General features: G+C 38.9%; 1 protein-coding gene across 11 annotated transcripts in view; it reads right to left on the minus strand.

Moving 5' to 3' along the window:
• Positions 1-708: 708 nt before the first annotated feature.
• The window catches only part of NFIB (nuclear factor I B), a 456,253-nt gene continuing 440,018 nt past the window's right edge, over positions 709-16,943 (minus strand). For 9 of the 11 annotated variants that reach the window (XM_019815963.3, XM_019815964.3, XM_019815966.3 and 6 more), the window contains one exon: positions 709-7,397. In XM_019815963.3, the coding sequence (XP_019671522.1) occupies positions 7,268-7,397 (130 nt within the window). In that variant the 3' untranslated portion in view covers positions 709-7,267. The remainder of the gene's footprint in view (positions 7,398-16,943) is intronic. The other 2 variants (XM_019815969.2, XR_006588626.1) reach the window with 1 other exon arrangement.

The following is a 16,943-nucleotide window of genomic DNA, read 5'->3' on the forward strand; positions in this document are numbered from 1 at the left end:
ACAAAACCATACAGGCTCATTCCTTTTCAGTTAGCTGTCACTGAACTCCAGCTGACTCCATTCCGAAACCTTGCACTCAACCAGTCTGGATTCGAGACCCCACGCGACCAGATGGGTGTCATACTTCCCTGCGAATAAGGGACACCACCCTGCCTACCCCCAGAAGTAGCCCTGCGTCTTAGAAACCTAAGGTGCTCTTCCTTTTCGGGTGTCAGAGAAAGAGACTCTTCTCCTCCGGGCTCCCGTAACCACTAAACCCACAGCCGCAGGGTGGCCCCAGGGCTTACCTTTCCTGGTGAGCGTGTGTGTTTGAGGCCCTGTGGTTTTCGTTTGGAGGGACCACAGTCCAGTCATCCGGGCACACGTTACCTTTGCCTGGTTGCTGAAAAGCCTTTCTCAGTGAGAGGGGCCCGACATTCTAGAACTTACACTTGCATTTATACTGCCATTGTTTGGAGACTCTGGAAGGCTCCGTCGGGCCGAAAGCGCGCAGAGGGCTTACACATATATACATGCGCCCGGTGTACAATCGGAAGTAGTGAACTGAAATATGAGCTATCCCAGATGCTACAAAAATTCAACCGGTGCTACGACATCCCCCAATCGGAGGACCGAGATCCGCTCCCGAGACACCACTGACCCCCAACACTTAACGTCGGGAGAGCGGCGGGAAGAGGCTGAGGAGGAAAGGAAAACATGAGGCCAGAGTCTGTAGCATAGCTCATTTTATTGTTTAAACAGTTTTTGCATAGGAAATATATCCGCTTCCAGTAATTGACTGCAGTATGAGCAGGTGCTAGCAGTATAGGCTGGGTATAACAGTAACAATCACATTAAGTCAAGCTTGATTTACACCAGTTTAAAACTTGTGGCGACTGAGTTCATTTGCAACCCACAAAAAGTACCCAAAGAACATTATCCTCCAACCGGGCACAATAAAACCTTCGCTAACATTCTGGCCCAGTCTGGGGCTGATCCCAGAGGTCTGAACGCCAGAAATTAAGTAACTGTCATATAATACATCCTACCGCTAACGGTTCGTAACACGGAGATTGTGCATGTGCCTCCTTTTTTGAGAAAACTTAATGAAAACACAAGGTTCCGTACGCATGGCCCACGAGGACGTCATGCCAAAAGTTTTAAAATGGATCAACCCTGGTGTGTCGCTAGCAAGCAATAACTGACTACTTGTCACCTACAGTTGTACTAAATGTATCTAAAGAAACACACAGTCCTACAAAAGTTGTTCTCAGAGAAATATCATTGAGGTGGGGGCACCTTTTCCCAGGATGCTAAGAGTTCTATATGATATAAGCACAAATTAACAGCTTGATGAAGACATAATCTAATGCAGCTTCGAGAAAGCCTATGCCTGGGACGGAGCTACCCCTCACATTCTACAATGCTGTAGAGATTCTTTTTTTTTTTTTTCCCAAGAAAATGTCATTTGAAACATATTTACAACTGAACTCAACAGAGACTGTGAAATTGAACAGGCACTGCTCATTTGTTTGAGTTTTTTTGGTAAACATTTTGCTGGTTTTTTTTTTTTTTTGTTTCTTTCTCGTTTTGCATCAACTTTTATCAGTCCATGCAACTTCAATGCCCTCCATGAAGAATGCATAATAAGCCATACTTCTTTAAAAAAAAAAAAAAGACTTCCTTCTGCATAAAGAGATATATTTGCCACATCAGTCCCTGTAGCGCAGTTTTCGAAACCAGTCTGTCAAAAATACAGTAATACAAGACGGGCTTTAGTGCCGCTAGCTTACGCTGCTTTCCGTGAATGTAGGCCACCTTTTGTTACCGGTGCTGTGTCCTGGGACAGAAGTCCTCAGAGGCTGAGTCCAACGTGCAGGTAGGCTCGTGGCACTAAAGCACTTCACAATCTCAACGTACATTTGAATTGCAACACACAGATATTCCTAAAGAGTATTAACTAGTGAACCCTTTTATTATTTAAAAAAAAAAAAACACAACTACTTACAACCGTTGAAGAAAAAAATTGCAACGACAAAAAAAAAAAAATGTAAAAATTGACCGTCTCCAACTTGTCCCCTTTACTATGAACAACGTAACCAACAGATCTGTGGCACGGACACAGTACAAAGAGTTGTCATGGCAATGAGTTTGGCTGATGCAAAGGTCATTGTGCAGGGTCAAAGGGCAAAATCAGTGGTCCATGCTACCCCCCAACTGCAGGGCTCCACCCCACCCACACAATTTTTGAAGGAATCGGAAAAAACAGGGGAACTACCAGAAAGTGCAAAATAGGAAGAAGGCAGCTTTCCAGCTCCTTCAGCATGGAGTAAAACATTCAATTTTGAGCTCTTACTATTGAACTTGAATAGCCTGCACGTGAAAAAACAAAAACAATTGCTTTCTATAGAAACCCAATTTTTTAAAGTCCAGGAAGCATGCAGCTGGTTCATGTTAACAAAAGACCTTGACAGGAACATGTAAACCCTATTGAATGTCATGCTTGGGGCCTATCTGCCAGCAATATTGCAGAGTTGTTTCGTTAAAAATGAATACCGTGCACTGAATATGAGATCACTTTCTGCAGCCTTCATCATTTCAACACAGTACGTAGGTTTTGCATCTAGGTAACGAACACGTCCCGATTTCACACCGCTGAAGATGTCTCTGTGCAATCGCTTTTTGTTGAGTCCTTATGAAGCTACCAGTCACAAATCCAAGATTCTGCTCCCTGAGGACACGTTTATGTGAGACACAGCACTGTTTTCGTTTTCTGCCTATCCCGAATGCTCTGTGAAACTTAACCTTAAATACCATCGCGTAACAATCACAAAAACTTCTTGCTAAAGGCCGTATAGACTAAGAAAAAGACAGTGGTGCTTCCGACATTCTGAAATGCTCCGAAAACCAACTTTTCCAATACTAAATACAACAAAATAACCTTCATAAAATATAACTTTTCTCCATTTACACTTTTTTTTTTTTAAAGGATTAGTATCCTGTACTTTTCAAGCCCAGGAATCTGCGAAATAACTCCTAACATGGACAGATTTTTTTTTTTTTTTAATACATAACTTAAGAGACTGGAGAGTTTTAACTCAAGTCCAGTCTCTACACAAGGAATATTCTTGTTTACTTTAAAAATGGAAACAACATACAGTTCCATTATAATTGTTAAAAAGTTAGCTTTACAAACATGGGAATTTTAATTTAAAAAAAAAATTCTTAACAAAACTATACAGTGTACAAATTACTGTCTACAAGGTAGGCGGTTCGTTAAGAAGATCTTTCGTTCTTCTTGCTACTTTGCAGCTTCACAGACTCATTCACATATTTTTTTTTTAATGGAGCTGCCCACCCGAACATCACCCCATAACTATATTGCTATAATTAAGATTTTTGCCATGTCTTTATGTACAGTCTCCTTCACTGCCTTTTATTTACTGTTTTTCCCTTAGACAAGCCTCCAACGTTCATGTCACTCCAGAGGAAACACTTCAGAGGCGCTGTGGTGGGGCAGCAAAGCCACACAACAAAAAAGCCCAACAGCGCCCCGCGGAACAAACCCCGGGGGAGGGGGGGGGGCAGCAGACGCCAGCCCCTACTGATGCCCTTGGGTGACCTTCACCGTCCTGAAGCTCTGCAGTTCTGGGTAAGGGGGGGGGTGTGCAAGACCTGCAAACGCGGGGCCCTTCGTCAGAATATACTTCCTGGTAAATGAGGAGGAGGCCGAAAAATGGATTTGAGATTTTATACAGATAGTAGTATTTTTAATAGTTTTTTCACAAAAGGAAAGGAGAAAAAAAAAAATGGATTTAAAAAAAAAAAAAAAGCAACACTTGAACTAGGCCTTTGTACTCAAGAGGCAGGCAGGAATACCCACAGTGTGTAACTTCTTTAGCTAGAACTGCTCATTCTCTGGCCAAAAAGAGAGCGAGTCTGCCCTTCAGAAATACTGCGTGTCCTGTGAGGTCGATTTGTTCACCTACTAGGTCAAAGATACTTGAAGAGCTTGGCTGAGATAAGCCGTTTTGTACCAGGGCAAGTATCTGCAGAAATGATCGGACTTACTTTCCAACTTGCGTGGCTAGGATCCTGCTGTGCTATTCAGCATTTGGGCTATCAGACTGAATGGGCTAATCAAATACAATTCTAGGCCCATAAGCATTGTTCTAAAGTATTCATTATTAAATCATATGCTGTGAGAACAATGGACAGTTTATTTTATTAGGCCATGGCCTGGGGGAAGGGGGTCAGGGGGCTCCTCAAGACGGCCCACCATGTGTCACTAATTCTGAAAGATTTTCCTTTTAGTAATGGATTCCCTCAATGGGACTGGGGGCTGGGGGGAGGGGTGTAAGAGCAAAAGTAAAACCAGCCTCCATTCACCCACTCGCCCTCAGGGGCAATGAAATCAAATATATATTTGAGGCACCATCCCTTAAAAAATCCCATCAGCCTCTAATGGGCTTAATTCATCCACAGGAACATTAATTTCTGAAAATTCTCCATTTCCCTTCTGCTCCGGTTCTCCGTTTAAAAGGGCAGGTAAAAAGGACAACTTAACAAGATTTATGATGGGTTTTTTTTTTTTTTGTTCCTTAAAAATTGAACTTTGATTTTAATCTATAAGTCCAAATACATTTAATACAGCTACCCTCCGTTCAATCCTCTGGATGTATTAAAAAAAAAAAAAAAAGATCCAAGTGCACTGCCGTCCTTTCGAAGTAGTGAGTCACAGGTAAATCATGAATGAGACGAATAAATGGGGAAGAGGAGCAGTGGAGAAAGAATACGGGAACACTCCCTCCGGCCGGGACGATGTGTTGTGTAGGAGAAAATACACTCGTGTGTTCAACTCCCAAAGTGCGAAACCTCCACTACGTGGATGTTTCGGCAGATAGTTTTGCCAAATAGGAGGCGGGCTCACTCTCCGCTGTGGATCCAGAACTTCCACGCAAGACCACCACCACCACCACCAAAAAAAAAAAAAAAAAAAAAAAAGGAAGAAGAAGAAGAAGAAGAAGAAGGTAAGACAGTTTGTTTTAAGCCAAGTCTGCCTCCAGGAGGAATTTGTTGTGTTCGCTTGTTCTCGCTATTTCTGTTGTTAGGAAAACCAGAAATGAGTTCAGCTTGCACCCCAGGTGGGAAGTTAGAGAAGGGGGAATCTGTGTAAGTTGAAGTTTGTCACAGTAGACAGAACAGTTGCTTTGCAGCCCAGGCCCGTCTCGGGGTGTACTGCTTCACAGCTACACTGTAAAGTGTTAAAAATCCTCCCACCCACCCCAGAATATATATATATGTATATTAAAAAAAATCCCCTGTCCATCTCTCAGTACACAAAGGACCTCATCACACTGCAAAAATAGCAGTACCCACTTTGGTCAATTAAAACAAACAAACAAACAAAAAAAAAAAGCATACATTATTTTTTTTTTCAATCTGCGTACTTACCTAGAATAACCAATACAGCTAAAAGCACTACGTACATAGGCAAAACTTGGTATTGCATAATTCGTATAAATTTGAAACCCCTCCCCCCCCAATATTAATTGGAAGATGAAAAACATGAAAGGTTAATAGAAAAAACACCAAAATACTGAAAATATTGCTGGTCGATTACAATTTTTAAGCGGCAACTATACACAGCCATGATATGCTTTATAAATGTGAGATAAAGGTATAACTGTCTAAAAAATCCATGATGTCACACATTTTTCTTCGTCTGGAGTACAAAATATTTTGTCATAAAAATGGTAAAGATTTAAAATGATAATAAATGCAGCAAAACAAGTGTAGTGATGTCACTTTTTTGTTTTTTTTTTGTGTTTTTTGTTTGTTTTTTTTTGTTTTTAGATTTCAAGGCAAGGCACGTAATGTGGACATTATATCTTCGTGCAAATTAGGATTACTGGAAAGAGTATTTTTAATTAAAATTTTCAGAGACATAGAGGCAAAATGTGTCTGCCCATGCACACTACAGATCTGTCAATACAAGAAATTTGTTGAACAAGGCTAATGTCTGAAAGCACCATGCAAGTTTTCAGCACCCTGATTCTATTTGTTTTCTCAAGAGTGCGTTTTTATATCCTACACCCTGGCGTTCCCAGTTTGTAAACTGTAAGCTTTACCCTTGTGGCATGGATTTGCCTGCCTCTTTGTCTCTATAATGAAGATTTTATAGAACCTTTTGTACGTACACCCTATGGGTTCTTGATGCAACCAGTAATTTTAAATAAATAAATTCTACCTCCAAGGAGGCTGCAGCTAAACCAACATAAGTGCTGTGTTTTCATTAATTTTTTTTTTCTCAAGCACATGATTTGTCTTGATTTAATGCCTTTTTAATGCCCTCAACAACTGAGGGGAAAATAAATTCGTTCAAAATTATTTTAAATTCTTTTTAATCCCCTCAATTTAGAGTCCAAGGGCTGAAGGACTTATAATCATGATTCCCCTTTAGATATAAATTTATAAATTGCACTTGCCTCTGTTAAGTGTTTTGTGGGGAAAATATTATATTAATTTTTACTGTTGCATGCAGAGATAACACTTCACCTACATCGAGGCATTTCTTCCATAGAGCCTTTGTGTTCAAACTGTTTTTTTTTTTCCTTTTTTCTTTTTTTCTTTTTTTTTCTTTTCTTTCTTTTTTCTTTTTTTTTTCTTTTTTTTTTTCAGGTTTCAAACTGGGTTACACACTGGAAAAGGCTGGGTTAAGGGCCAAAATTTAATAAATCTGTACTGATAACTAAAGGCTACAGAGATTTTATATATATATTTTTTTAACTTTTAGAAATCAGAGTGCTTATAAAATGGCTGGCTCATGGCTCCGTCACCCAGCACCTCTGATGTCGCCTCCTAGCCTTTGTCGGTGAGACAACCAGGAACAGTGATTCCATGCGTAAACAACAAGAATACTAAACCAATAAAACTAGCTTATCATGCACATATTAAGGCATCTAGAAAGTCAGTTAAAATATATTGTCATAGAGACAGAACATCTATTTCCCAGCGGACTTCATGTAACAAAGGCTACGTTGCAGGGGCTGTGATCTACCATCAGTGAAATATCATCGACCCTTTTTTTTTTTTTTTATGTCATTACAGTTTCAACCTTAAGGGAATTAGTGATTGTAAGTGCCGTAATTGCTGGTCTATTATCTTCTTTCTTCAGTTTCTTTCCTTTCTCCCTTTTTGTTTGTTGTGTCTAAGTTTTGTCCAGTCTTCCTCTTTTCCGTTTTTTTTTTTTTTAATTGTTTAAACTACTGGTGTATTTCATTTTCCCTCAGTTGCTCGTTTCTGCTTGAAGGAAAGGTTCTCCGATTATGTTCAAACCGTAATTTTGGACATTTGCCGGTAGGATGGGTGTCCTATTTGATACTTGGAAAGGAACCAAGCTAGCCCAGGTACCAGGACTGTTGACAGGAGAGGAGCAGGAGGGAGGGAAGAGAAAAAGAGAAAACACAACGTTAAAATCTACAGCAATATTAGAAATATAAATTCCACAGGCATCAAATTACTACTATAACTTTTTTCCATATTACAGTTTAATATGAGATAAGTGTGCCAAGTTGTAAATATTATAGGTATATTCCCCGCATGGTCTATTTCTTTCATGGAAGGTTACACTAATTTCTTTTAAGATTTTATTTTATTTTTTTTTACATAATCTCTACACCCAACATGGGGCTCGAACCCACAACCCCGAGATCAAGACTCGCACGCACCAACGACTGAGCCGGCCAGGTGCAACCCCACGGTAAGACTAATGGTGAGGCAGAATAAGCTCAAAGTCGGGCTTAACACACGATTCTTGAACTCGGAGCATATTCCTAAAATAGCTGATCTACTTCGATGAAAAAAAAAAAGAAAGAAAGAAAAAGAGAAAGAGAAAGAAAGCTGCAAATCCACAATGGTGACCCAAGGGTTTGCCAACTTTGCTCCGATCCTGCTTTATTTTCAGTTCACAAGCAATTCAATTTTCAGTTTTTTACCTGCTTACCGACTGAATATCATTGAAAGTTGCAATGAAGGGTATTTCTTTTTCCTTACAATAAGAAAAAATCTATTTCTTAAGGAGGCCAGGACGTAGTATGTCATTTGAAATGCTGGCACCAGAGGCCTGGGCGCTCAATGTCCCCGCCATCAGTAAGGAAGATTACCACATCCAAGTGGCTCTGAGTCTGAAGAGCTGGAAGGGGTGGGCAGGAGGGGCGCTGGGGGTAGCCAGCAGATGAGGTCCTTGTCCCCCTCCAACCAACTCTCAGTTCATCTATGTTGGATTTCGGGCTAGTTAAAGAAGCTTGAAGAAGAGCTCTCGAATTACTACCGACATCCTCTTTCATCAAACGAGTATCATATGGAGGAAGATAAAACCTGAGATCTACTTATCACAAAACAACACCACGCACTCTACATTTGGGGGGTATACCTAATCAGACAACCGTTTGTTTCAACACTCATCTCAGAATGAATGGCAGCTAATTCACAGCTGCATAAATAACCAAGAAAACATCAAACTGACGGTTGCATACCCTGTTTTGTCAGGGTCTGACCTGGAGACTTTGTTTTGAGGTTTTCAATTAAATTGAATATTTTTTTTAATGTTTCTTTATTTTTGAGAGAGAAAGAGACAGAATGCGAGCAAGGGAGGGGCAGGGAGAGAGGGAGACACAGAATCCGAAGCAGGCTCCAGGCTCCGAGCTGTCAGCACAGAGCCCAACGCGGGACTCGAGCTCACAAACTGCGAGATCACGACCTGAGCCGAAGTCAGACGCACAACTAGCTGAGCCACCCAGGCTCCCCTAAACTCAATTCAATAGCCTTTACTTTTGAAACCATGAGGTGAGATGGATATGACAATTGTAGCGCTCAACCCTCATTTTTTCACATTCGAATACCAAAGGAACAAAAACCTCTATGGGATATTAACTTGAAGGAACAATTTTGTCACGCACGCGCACACACACACACAAATGCTTGGATTAAAAAAAAAGAACCTGATACGTATAACTTCTTTCACTCTGGTGATACCTCTATACACAATGCGTCTTACTGGTACATGCGGAGGTGCGTATTTTGGATTTGATATTTCAACAGAAAACATTTCACAATGACCTTTTATGCCCAAGAGATTTTATAATTAGACGATGGGCTTTATCATAGCCAAGTCCTTCTCCTCTTTCTGCTCTCCATTTGATATCATACGAGCACATGGTAGATGATCAATAAAGTTTTGGGATACACAAATCACCCAAGTGTTCCAAATCACACCCAACTATGTATTTTTTAAAAGCGTGGCTTGCAAGCATCACATACTTGCACGAATACATTGTGATTTGGCCCCCTACAAAAAGAGAATAGGCATCTCTAAACTTAAAATGAGAGACGTTTAGTATTAACAAAAATTAACTCTTGGGGAATCATCAAATAAGAATTCAAAGGAGGAATAATTCAAACTAAAAAGATACGTCCTCATGATCTGATGGAAAGTCATAATTTGAAAGAGTGAGAATACTTGTTATCGAAACCTTTTCCAAGAGACTTAATTATTTTCACATATTTCTCTCTTCCCACACACATCTTCCATTTCTGTGTTTTGCAAGATTGATTGGGAGAGAATGTTATATGATACATCATGAAAGCTATTTTCCCCTCAACTGTACTTTCACTGCACTTTGTTACACAGTAAAATTATAGCATTTATTACTTCATATCATAATTACCTGTATCTGTGATAATCTTATTGACTGAAAGGTAAGCTCCATAAAGAAAATAACTTTGTCTTATTAATCCTTGTAGAGTCTGGCTATCGCTGATGCTAATTATTTCTTAGCAAATAAAATAAATTACCAAAACATATATCCATTAGTTTGAGCCCAACATGGGAAGCGTGTATGAAAAACAAAAAGACTTAACTGAAATCGATAAAATCCTTGACAGTAAAAGACAATGTCAACAGGCAGATCACTTCGCAAAATTGAGTCCCAAGTTAAATGGGCTCTAGAAAGTCATTTAGAGATTGAGAGATTGCATTCTTTAGAAATACAAAGTATATTTTAATGACTGAAAATAGATGTGACTCCTTACATAGAGAACTGGGTCTCACTAATGGCAGGAAGGACAAGAATTCAGGGTTTATTTTGCAAGAGCTTTCTTATGAGGTTCTAAAAACAGACACGGATTATTCTTTGGAAAACGCTCAATAAAAACAAACTGATGTGAGTGACTAACAGGACTCTAGCTGCAGAATATCTAACAAATTCAATTTAGATGTTTACTTCAATCTTTCAAACCTCCCATCCTACATTATGACCATGTCAAAATTGCAGCGTGCAATATATTTGTCAATACTGTTTATGAACCTTTGGGGGAAAATAAATCTCAAACATTAACACTATGCAGACCTCATATATGAGTTTTACAAGTCTCCTATTGCCAATTTATAGGTGAGGTTCAAAACTACAAGGCACAGACATTTCTTAGAGCTTTTTGGTAGTCCTACTGGGAAAAAAGTCTGTTAAGACAAATTCAAAGATTATGATAACAATGTAAAAAAACGTTTAATCAAACAAGATAATCTGGATCATTTCAGCTCAAAAAGAGAATGTCTCAAATTGCATAGTTTTTCAGGTAAAATGTCAATAGTGCTGTTTACATATCTAACTCCCTCTTGTATAAATCCATGCTAATGGTCACCAGTATGGGTAAAATAAACACACATATTCATAGGTATCTCCATATATAAGCTCATTATATGTAAAGTGCTTAATAGTTTTAATCCATAGTGGAGTGAGAATTATCTTATGTCTAATCCAATAATCTGTGCCTCTATGTATTAAGAGATGTGCGAACATAATTGAAAGACCTCAAAATATTCAAGGTCAAATTAAGCTACTTCAGCCAATAGATCTTCAAACACGCATAGACTTTGTTTTCATTCCATTTTCCATTGCCGAAGCACCTTTTCTTCAGGCAAACAGAAGATAAGCGTAACTAAAAGCTGAAAACACATCTTTAGAAAATATATAAAGGCCATACCATTAAAAATGGAAAAGAATATAAAGTACTTTAAAAAACCAGGCACACCAAATGTCCATCGACGGATGAATGGATAAAGAAGATGTGGTGTGTGTGTGTGTGTGTGTGTGTGTGTGTGTATACACACACACACACAACGGAGTACTACTCGGCAATCAAAAAGAAGGAAATCTTGCCATTTGCAACTACGTAGATGGAACTAAAGGGTATTATGCTAAGCGAAATTAGTCAGTCAGAGAAAGGCAAATATCATATGACTTCCCTCACATGAGGACTTTAAGATACAAAACAGATGAACCTAAGGGAAGGGAAGCAAAAATAATATAAAAACAGGGAGGAACACAAAACAGAAGAGACTCTTAAATACGGAGAATAAACAGAGGGTTACTGGAGGGCTGTGGGAGGGGGGATGGGTTGATGGGTAAGGGGCATTAAGGAATCTACTCCTGAAATCATCGTTGCGCTATGCTAACTAACCTGGATGTAAATTAAAAAATAAAATTAAATTAAAAAAATAAAAGAACAAAAGTAAAAAAGCAGGCACAAAAAAAGCAAAAAAGATACTTTGTACCTTAACACAAAGGAAAATTCACCCTAATGACTTCTACTCTATGTATATAATGAGGTACTTCATTGTACACAAAACAGGTATATATAAGTTAGATCAAAATTCTAAAAAATGTCTGATGTCATGGATAGCATGTTCACATTATTCTCGCCAAATGCATGATGTGGCTGCCTCAAAAAGGGAAGAAGCAAAGAAACAAGTTATTTAGACCTTGAGATGCATTAATGGAAGGTGATAGCCCATTTTATCCTGATCAGACTACTTCTGAAGCGCTGTGTTGCTTCTAGGCATCACTCTTCAAGAGAAACAAACTCTGTGACATTTCTTTGATGAAGAAACTCACCAAATCATGTCATCTGAGGAACAGCTGAAGGGAGAGAGGGAAGATAACAACAGTTGAGTTGGAAAGAAATGTAGATTTGTTCGGTATAGTTCAGGCGGAAAGAATTAGCATAAAGGGAGAAACTTTCAGAAGACAACCATGATGAGGGCCTACTATGAGTAAGATGCCATTCTGGGTATTCTACATCCACTATCTCACTTAATTTCTTCAGTGAACTCTTGAAATTGCCATTGTCCCATTTCACAGATGAGAAAATTGAGGTTTAACTTGCCCTGAGTTACTCACCTAGACCTCGGATGTGAATCAGTTCTGATTCCCATGGCCATTTCCCTATATTATACTGTTGCCCTGGGAGGTCAGACATTGACCCTACATTAGACAGAACTTTTGAACAGAGTTTCCTCAAGACAATATTTGCTTCAGGAGACAGTGAATTTCCCGTGCCCCACACAGCTGGATCACAACCTAAGAAATGGTGCAGGGGACTTGTGCACAGAATATGTGCTTGGTCTGGGTGATCAAGCAACTCTGAAACTCAATATATATCCTCTGAAAACAAATCCAGTTGAAGTTGTATTACAGTGACCTTATGGTGAGGATTATGGGGGTAAGAAGATACCCATTTCTTCCTTTTAAAAATGATACACTATTTATATATTTCATATCCTTGGATAAATTGGATAAAGGAGTTGGCCTTTGTATGTACAAGTAGTAAATAGACTATGCCATTCAATGAAAGAAAGAGAGAAAACTGCTCTGGGCAAATCAACATTGAATGGTTGTGCTGTCTAAAATTATGCAAGACTGTGTCTTCTCGGCCAAAAAGAATTGGGCCCTTGGCTTTTACCTCAGTAACCACCCAAGAACCATGGAGTGCCAAGTAAACATATATGGAGTAATAAGTTGAGTAAGGAACCAAACAAAGGCAAAGGCTTCACTTCAACTATGGCTTGAAATAAGAGCTATCGGAATGGCCAACTTCATTTATGACTAGTCTGTGTTTATCTGATAGTAAGTTGGGTAACCCATTTGGCAAGCATTTTATAAAATGTGAAAATATCCAGCACCCTAATACTTTTTAGGGGAATAATAACATTGCCCATTCAGAGTTCACACGCTGATTTAATCCTAAGACTGCTATATTTCCTTCAGAGATAGTGAGTATGCTTCTTTTTCAAGAAGCATAAAAAATATAAGAATGAAGCACAAAGGATTATATATATTCAGGAATACCTCAACTCTCCTAAGAGCTACATTACTTATAGATAGAAATGAAAATAAGCAATGGTGCAAAAAGCACAGAAAGTAAATAAAATAACTACCTTAATTTAAAAGAAGGATTTGCCTTTAATTCCTTTGCACCTGTTTTAGCTACCTCTCCAAAAAGAAAAGATTTTTACTTCCGTAGCTAAACATTCCTAATTTCATCGCTACAATAATTAACACGTCTGTACTGGGATCTCTCTCCCAAAATGCACAACAATTTCCCCTGGCAACGGCTAAAATCTACCTGGGAAGACCAATCACGGGCCAGTTAATTAAGTATTCATTAAGTTAGAAAAGCCGTGCTATCCCGAATTGTGCAGGAATGCGTTTGGATTGGCTGCTCACTTCAACACGATGCAAATGTTATGGATGGTGCCTTAGGAAAACATGCTAGGTCATACCAGTTGAAGGAATATATGGGTAGTATTTAAGAACCTATACATATAAGAATTATTATGTGTCATTACATAGTAAGAATGTATTTATAAACTCATTAAGGTATTAGGACCAAAAAATGGTACTTAGTAAATACACTAGTTGCTAGTACTTCCATGGTGTGCATTTTTTGCCAGGCACTGTTCTATGAATTTTCAATCCTCACAATAAATCGATGAGAAAAGTACCAGTTTAATTCTGATTTGACTGATGAGGGCACCGGAGCTCGGAAGTTATGCGCCTTGCCCAAGTCATGCTGCTAAGTTACAGAAGCCAGGATTTGAACTCCAGCAGTGTGGTTCTAGGGTCTACATTCTCACCCATTACACTTTACCTCATTTCCCTCTTTTGGAAACAAACTTTACTTTTATCAACTGGGCAAGAACTTATATTATCCCTAAATTATATAAGAGATCCTATGAATTAAGGTCCATATCATTTAGAACACTGAAATTCCCAGGGAAGGATGGCTCTTGAGTCCAAATTGTAACACAAATCACTGTATTTGATTTATCCAATTCCAGATGCTTTTCAGCTGAATACAATATTTGCCGTTGTTCCTGTATGTGCAGATGTGGCTCTATGTCTAATTTGCTTGTTGAGTTCCACCTCAGATGAGGCTAAACTAGAAGTAAAATATACAAAGTGCTTTACACAGGTCTTGGGTTCCTTCGATTTATGTCCCCCGTTTTTAAGGATCATTATTGCTATCCGAATGATCCTATTTGCATGCAAGATGATTTCTAATGATTATTACTATTTGTAATAATCTGTATCAGAAAGCTCCCTGGCCGGCTCTTACCTGAACTGCAAAGTACTCTTGTGGGCTCTCTGGGAAACACCAAATATCATAAACTGCAGGTGGCTCATGGAATTATTCTAACTGCAAGCAATAGCACTTCATAGTAATGAAAAAGAAACGTATTTGTTTCTTAACTAAGTAGGTAAATAGCCTTCTTTATGGCTACTCTTTGGGGACCAACGATTTTGGAAATAACATATCAAAACGGTAGGCCATCAAAGCTCATTAATTTATATTCAATTGTTTCAGATGTGTTTTGTTATTGGAGCACGCTGGATTGAATGCTAACTTTGCCATGTGTGGGTATCAGCATTCTCTAGGTAAAATAATGGCTTATGCCAGTGAAATAGTTTATCTAATGAAGAGCACAGGGCGACTAAATAAACAGGGCACATTTACTGCAGCTAAATATGAAATGTGGTCGTTATAATTACTAGACTCTTTTAGCAAAAAGCTTTTACAAAATCTTAGAAGAGCCTTCAACAAGGCAACCTATATCCTTAAAAATAATAAAAACTTATTTCCTTAAAATGTGTACTTCAGACATAAGGAAAATACAGGTCCCCTAAATAGGCCGAATTAAGTTGACTTTTAAAAAAAAATTACGTTTGAGATTTTTCATGTCTTAGAACTGAAAATGAAAGATAGAGAATTCCCACAAAGGTGGCTAACTGTAAATAAATCGCAGTACACGCATGCACACATCCGTAACGTTTTATGTGGCTGTGGGAGGTTTCAGCCAATTAAAAAATCTAGCATGATCAGGCTCCCAGTGGTTATTTGAGCTCCTCCCACAGACCTTACCACAGCAGAGAACCCGACATGTGGATTTCCATCCTTTCTCTGGTCTGTATTCCTCTCTATCCCTGGGTTCCTTTCAATGCTATTGTTACCAGTGCGCCTGCTCCCCTGATTAGCATATGTGAGTCTCCAACAGCAGACAAAATTCTCTGCAAAAATAATGCTCCCAAATAGTGCCTTTCACTAGAGAAAATCACCCAAGGCATACTAAATTAAAAAGAAATGTTAAGTTTTACACAAGAGCAAAAGCCTGTTCTTTCCCAAGGGACTTTCATGTAAAAGCAAAAATCAGTGTAACTTGTGTAATTTCACCTCTAAATAACAGAATTTCTTTGGATCAGAATTCTGAACCATAAAACCACAACCGATTAAGGAACTGCACACATTTTTTATATTATGCCTGCTAATATATGTGCAGAGAGAATCACACGTGCAAAAACAAAACAACAACAACAACAACAACAATCTTCCTTCATGTAAAACAGAAATTAAGAAAGGAGGGAGTCACGGTCACTTTCTGCAAATTTCCAAATCTTCAAAATTTGTGGTCTTCGATTTCTGGGACTTAAACAGGCTTTTGCCTTTTCTTTTCTCGTATGTTTAGTAGTATATTTACTCATTCATATGCTTTGTTATCTAAGTAAATATGACTAAAAAAATTCACGATATACCTACTAACAGCACTCGCAAACACGAAACCCAAAAGGTCAGCTCCTAAAAGGGGTGTTGGCTGCCGGAGGAGCTGACTCCTGACGGAAGTAATGCATATGTAAATCTGGCACTTTCCCTAAAACATCTTCAAATAAAGGAGGTGTTCAAATGTCCTTCTTTCGTTGCAAAGGGTTAAGCGGCAAGGTTTACGTTTGGGAATTTTCTGAATCACGCTCCGCCCTCTCCCGTAGTGCAGCCAAAAATCATCTGACAGGAAACATAAGATTAAGTTTGTCCTACCTAAGCGAACAAAGAGTGCTCTGAACAGGCCACCGGTTTACTGCAGAGCGGGAACTTTTCTAATCCTGCTGGAATCCGCAGTGCTGCTCAGAAAATATCACGGAAAAAGTTGTTTTCTTTCCTCTAACATCTTGTCTCTGGATCATCTCATTTTGGTCACACTGCAGATCCCGCTGCTTCTCCCATAAAGGTTAACTTAAAGCTCCAAACATAATCATGTGGAAAATGGACATTATTGATTCCTATGGTCCATTGTTCCCCTCTCCTAAGTCCCTGAAGTTCAAGTTCAATCTGGAATTACATCATGTCTGGTTTCTCCTGGTTACCAGACGGCTTGAGACGTGACCACAGCTACAGAAAAAACAAACAGCCTTCTTCACGCTTCGGCTCCCCTATCGATTCAAACGTAAACTTTTTTCTTTCTCTCAAGTATGCTTCAAGTATGGAGCATGGTTAATTTAGAGATTAAGTTCCAAATTAGATTATCTAATGGCATCTTAATGGATTGCTGACCCATTTCCTGTGGGATGGCAGCATGCAAGTCTGGCTGGAATACAATTAATTTCTTAGGAAGTGTTCTGAAGAGTTTCCTAGATAAAAAGGAAATGTTGTGTTGTGCAAATCTTTCTTTATAAACGGAGAAAGTTAGGCAAAACTACTGCGAACCCCAATGTATTTTCCAACAGCCAGATCACTGATACTGTGTGTGTGTGTGTGTGTGAACACTGGATCCAGGGAGTGTTTAAGGACGGTAA

This window comes from Felis catus, chromosome D4 (genome assembly GCF_018350175.1).
Source record: "Felis catus isolate Fca126 chromosome D4, F.catus_Fca126_mat1.0, whole genome shotgun sequence".
NCBI lineage: Eukaryota > Metazoa > Chordata > Mammalia > Carnivora > Felidae > Felis > Felis catus.